The sequence below is a fragment of the Bison bison genome, unplaced genomic scaffold, assembly GCF_000754665.1.
Source record: "Bison bison bison isolate TAMUID 2011002044 unplaced genomic scaffold, Bison_UMD1.0 scf7180017864195, whole genome shotgun sequence".
NCBI lineage: Eukaryota > Metazoa > Chordata > Mammalia > Artiodactyla > Bovidae > Bison > Bison bison.
In genome coordinates, this window is record NW_011494767.1 from 260,267 (window position 1) to 266,036 (window position 5,770).

At 42.2% G+C, this 5,770-nt stretch overlaps 1 protein-coding gene across 1 annotated transcript in view; it reads right to left on the reverse strand.

Annotated features, from left to right (window-relative positions):
• Positions 1-5,770, reverse strand: part of WLS (wntless Wnt ligand secretion mediator) — a 119,027-nt gene that overhangs the window by 34,266 nt on the left and 78,991 nt on the right. Inside the window, exons 4-5 of the mRNA XM_010844135.1 lie at positions 4,299-4,460; positions 3,238-3,374 (exon numbers count right to left, since the gene is read on the reverse strand). Of these exons, the coding sequence (XP_010842437.1) occupies positions 3,238-3,374; positions 4,299-4,460 (299 nt within the window). The remainder of the gene's footprint in view (positions 1-3,237; positions 3,375-4,298; positions 4,461-5,770) is intronic.

The following is a 5,770-nucleotide window of genomic DNA, read 5'->3' on the forward strand; positions in this document are numbered from 1 at the left end:
CAGATGTGTCTCCTCAGACAATTCATTTCCGAGTGCTAGATAAGAGCCCAGTTTTGGGCCCTGGAAGGGGTCCCCCTTTCTGCAACACAAAGACAGAGCCTCAGCTCCGAAGCTTAAGAGGTTGGAAAGATCACTGGAAACAGCCATGGAGAATGACTGACAGTCAGCAAAAGAGAGAATAACAGTGAGAATGTGGAAGAGGCTCTATGAAAAAAAAAAAAGGGACTGATCAGCTACACCAAATGCTGACACTTCAATTCAGTTCAGTTGCTCAGTCTGTCCAACTCTTTGTGACCCCATGGACTGCAGCACACCAGGACTCCCTGTCCATCACCAACTCTTGGAGCTTGCTCAAACTCATGTCCATCGACTCAGTGATGCCATACAACCATATCATCCTCTGTCATCCCCTTCTCCTCTCGCCTTCAATTCTTCCCAGCATCAGGGTCTTTTCCAAGGAGTCAGTTCTTACCATCAGGTGGCCAAAGTACTGGAGCTTCAGCATCAGTCCTTCCAAAGAAGATTCAGGACTGATTTCCTTTAGGATGGACTGGTTGGATCTCCTTGCAGTCCAAGGGACTCTCAAGAGTCTTCTCCAACACCACAGTTCAAAAGCATCAATTATTTGGTGCTCAGTTTTCTTTATAATTCTACTCTCACATTCTGCAAGGAGATCCAACCAGTCCATTCTAAAGGAGATCAGCCCTGGGATTTCTTTGGAAGGAATGATGCTAAAGCTGAAACTCCAGTACTTTGGCCGCCTCATGTGAAGAGTTGACTCATTGGAAAAGACTGATGCTGGGAGGGATTGGGGGCAGGAGGAGAAGGGGATGACAGAGGATGAGATGGCTGGATGGCATCACTGACTCAATGGACGTGAGTCTGAGTGAACTCCAGGAGTTGGTGATGGACGGGGGGTCTGGCATGCTGCAATTCATGGGGTCACAAAGAGTTGGACATGACTGAGCGACTGAACTGAACTGGAGAAACCACAGCTTTGACTAGACAGACACTTGTTGGCACAGTAATGTCTCTGCTTTTTAATATGCTGTCTAGGTTGGTCATATCTTTTCTTCCAAGAAGTAAGCATCTTTTACTTTCATGACTGCAGTCACCATCTGCAGTGATTTTGGAGCCCCAAAAAATAAAGTTGGTCACTGGTTCCATTGTTTCCCCATCTACTTTTGAAGTGATGGGATCGGATGCCATGATCTTAGTTTTCTGAATGTTGACTTTTAAGCCAACTTTTTCACTTTCCTCTTTCACTTTCATTAAGAGGCTCTTTAGTTCTTCTTTGCTTTCTGCCATCTGTGTATTTGAGGTTATTGATATTTCTCCCAGCAATCTTGATTCCAGCTTGTGCTTCATCCAGCCCAGCATTTCACATGATGTACTCTGCATATAAGTTAAATAAGCAGGGTGACAGTATATAGCCTTGACGTACTCCTTTTCCTATCTGGAACCAGTCTGTTGTTCCATGTCCAGTTCTAGCTGTTGCTTCCTCACCTGCATACAGATTTCTCAGGAGGCAGGTAAGGTGGTCTGGTATTCCTATTTCTTTAAGAATTTTCTACAGTTTGCTGTGATCTACACAGTCAAAGGTTTTAGCATAGTCAATAAAGCATAAGTAGATATTTTTCTGGAATTCTCTTGCTTTTTCCATGATCCAGAGGATGTTGGCAATTTGATCTCTGGTTCCTCTGCCTTTTCTAAATCCAGCTTGAACATATGGAAGTTCATGGTTCATGTACTGTTAAAGCCTGGCTTGGAGAATTTTGAGCATTACTTTGCTAGCGTGTGAGATGAGCAATTGTGCGGTAGTTTGAACATTCTTTGGCTTTGCCTTTCTTTGGGATTGGAATCAAAACTGACCTTTTCCAGTCCTATGGCCACTGCTGAGTTTTCCAAATTTGCTGGCATACTGAGTGCAGCACTTTCACAGCATCATCTTTTAGGATTTGAAATAGCTGAACTGGAATTCCGTCACCTCCACTAGCTTTGTTCGTAGGGATGCTTCCTAAGGCCCACTTCACTTTGCATTCCAGGATGTCTGGCGGTAGGTGAGTGATCACCATGGTTATCTGGGTCATAAAGATCTTTTTTGTATAGTTCTTCTGTGTATTCTTGCCACCTCTTCTTAATATCTTTATTCTGTTAAGTCCATACCATTTCTGTCCTTTATTGAGCCCATCTTTGCATGAAATGCTCCCTTCATATCTCTAAGTTTCTTGAAGAGATGTCTAGTCTTTCCCATTCTGTTGTTTTCCTCTACTTTTTTGCATTGATCACTGACGAAGGCTTTCTTATCTCTCCTTCCTATTGTCTGGAACTCTTCAACCAGACGGGTATATCTTCCCTTTTCTCCTTTGCCTTTCGCTTCTCTTCTTTTCTCAGCTACTTGTAAGGCCTCCTCAGACAACCCTTTTGCCTTTTTGCACTTCTTTTTCTTAGGGATGATCTTGATCCCTGCCTCCTGTACAATGTCATGAACCTCCGTCAGTAATTCTTCAGGCACTCTGTCTATCAGATCTATTCCCTTAAATCTATTTGTCACTTTCACTGTACAATCATAAGGGATTTGATTTAGGTCATATAGTGGATGTGACCTAAATGCTGACAACGAGTCAAGAAAAGTGAGGACTGAGGACTGGATTTGGAAGGTGGGGGTCATTGGTGACCCTATTAAGAACAATTTTAATAAGGGGTAGAAGGGGCTCAAGAAAAAACAGGAGAAGACATATGCACAAGATTTTTGAGGAATTTTGTTGTAAAGATCAGCTGAAAAATGATGCAGTAGCTTTGAGGGAAAGTACAAAGAGTTCTAACTATGAATGGGGATGGAAGAGTGTATTTGTATATTAATGGGAATAATCCAACAGAAAACAAAAAGTCAATACTGTGGGAGAGAAAGGGGCTATCTCTACAGGAAAAGCATCCTTGCTGAGAGGTGCTGAGAGGGGTTGGGATTAGTGAGCAACAATACAGTTCATCCACTGTATCAGAGAAATGTATCTGATGCAGAATGTGAAAGAGCAAAGATAGAACAGAGAGCTGGAAATATGAGAGCAGTAGAACCCTTAGGATTTAACAATCATTTGCATGTAAAAGCTGAAGGAGAAAAAGGAGTCAAATCTCCAGTCCAAAGAACACACTGACCACTTGAACTAGACTCCCAGCAACAGGTCCACGGCAGGCTGTGCCAGTGTTTCTTAAGAGTGCTGCAAAATCAGCTCTTACTTTTCTAGGAGGACTGGGGGTCGAGACATCATGGTGATCCTCCTCCAATACCACACCATAATGATGAAGATGCTGGGTGTAAGGAAGGTCTTCATGGCAAACCACACCTTGGTGAAGCCTCCATTCTGGTGAATTCCCTAGATAGAGACCAATCATAATTTTTTTTTGTTTTTTTTTTTAATTCAATCATAATTTTTAAGGTCAATATATCTTGGTGTTATTTTCTACCAGCAGACGCATTTTGAAGAGCAGTAAGTGGAGATCTTTATTGCTGAACTTCCAAGATCAAGAGCTTTAACATTCACAGCAGGTAACGCCCTCACACTCCCCTCAACCCCTCCTCAGGCACTGTGTAAAACTAAATCAAAAGGCATGAAGATAGCCTCACTCTATCGTAAGGGAATGATTAGGAACATGATCAATGATTTTTCTCCAAGGTTTTCATTGAAAAATTGGAGCTATCTTAGATGCCCCAAATGACAGCACTGGCATAATGTGTTAAGGTGAATACATACTGTGGAAAGCTAAGCAGTACCGCAAAGTATATTTACATTATATTTATAATATACCATTACATTTAAAAAAGCAAAGAATGGAAGAGTTAGTTGAATATGATCCCCTCCCTTTTTTTAAGAGAAGGATTGAGCTCAGTCTCTCAGTTGTGTTTCTTTGTGACCCCATGGACTGTAGCCCACTGGGCTCTTCTGTCCATGGAATTTTCCAGGCAAGAATACTGGAGTGGGTTGCCATTTCCTTCTCTAGAAGGGAACAATTTAAAATATATTCATATATACACACACAGGAAAAAATCAAGAAGGAGATAATAGCAAAACCTCGAAATGGTTATTTCTCAAGATGGTAGGATATTACAGATAACTTTCATGTTCTATGGTGTGTTTATCTGTGCTTATAATTTTCTACAATAAATGTGCAGTTGCTTTTTAGATTTAAAAAACCTAAAATAGGTTTAAAAAATCTACTCCACATTATACTTTTTTCCCTACTAAAAAGACAAATTGTAAGAACCTATACCACAACTGTGATCAATCAGATTCACTTACCACCAGCCGAATATCCTTTATCTCTCCAATCCCAACGTTGATTTTCTTCTTCTCATTCACAGGCAGTCGGATATTTAGAAGGTAATACTTATGAGCCACGGACCCAATTTCCATGAAAGGAAGGACATCACATTCATAGTAACGGCCCTCATGTTCTAGGGTCTGGAAGAAGAGTAGAGGGTTTGAGGCACGGTCACCATTTCCAATAAACTGTGTCTGAATTGTCTTGCCTTTGACTCATATCACCAATTCTAAAAAGCTAAGGCTTAAATGTATACTTCAGAGGTACACATAATAGGGTGCTGCTGCTGCTAAGTCGCTTCAGTCGTGTCCGACTCTGTGAGACCCCATAGACGGCAGCCCACCAGGCTCCCCGTCCATGGGATTCTCCAGGCAAGAACACTGGAGTGGGTTGCCATTTCCTTCTCCAATGCATGAAAGTGAAAAGTGAAAGTGAAGTCGCTCAGTCGTGTCCGACTCTTATCGACCCCATGGACTGCAGCCTACCAGGCTCCTCTGTCCATGGGATTTTCCAGGCAAGAGTACTGGAGTGGGCTGCCATTGCCTTCTCCATAGTCATGTTAAATTATAATAGCTTCTTTGGCAGAAGTCTTACTTAAATTTTCAGTCACTTAAAGAGATTCTAACAGAAGCAGTTTCTACTACACACGACCCAAACAGCATTTCAATGAACTGTCATATTAAGCAATATTTCCCACTCACTGTCAATGAGTCTCTCAAACAGTCTGATGAGGACCGCAACCCTATCATTTATTTTAGGGAAAAACACTTTCCTGGTGTAGCATGTTTTAGAGTTGTTCCCAGAAATAATTTCATATCTTAAAATTCCAGCTCCAAGAAATGGTAAAATCAACATATTTCGTTTAACAGCGGGACTCGAGGTATAAATTAACTGAGCTGCAAACCACTCAGCACCTTGGGCCTCTGTCTACATCTCTAAAATGGAAACAATTATACATTTCCTGCTAGACTGCTTTAAGAATTATAAACAGCGTATACGCATCTCTTAGGTTTCAAGAGGGGTGGCTGGACTTCTGAACACACCAACACATAAACTTAAAACTCCTGCTGTTCCAGCCCCTGCAGGTCTGTTAACCAGGCTGATTTTGTTCAAACTGGCCAGAATAAAGTAAAAGGCAGTAACTTCAGAAGCAGAGCCTCCACTGGAGGACCAGGGATCCCAGTTACTCATTCATCAAGGCATCGCTCGGCCTCCATGAGCAACTTGTGAGCATCAAAATCAGTTACGTTTGTGAGCTAGGAAGCTACCGAAAAAAGAACTGTGGAATCACTACCATTACTGGCAACAATGTTTCGCCAAACTGTCAAACACTGGCAAATTGTGTTCCTGGCCTGCAAACGAGCCTTGAACGACTTCACTGCTGGACACGGAGTCCCAGAAGGCAGAAATGTCACAAACCCCGCTACGACCACGAGCCACGACGGCGGCT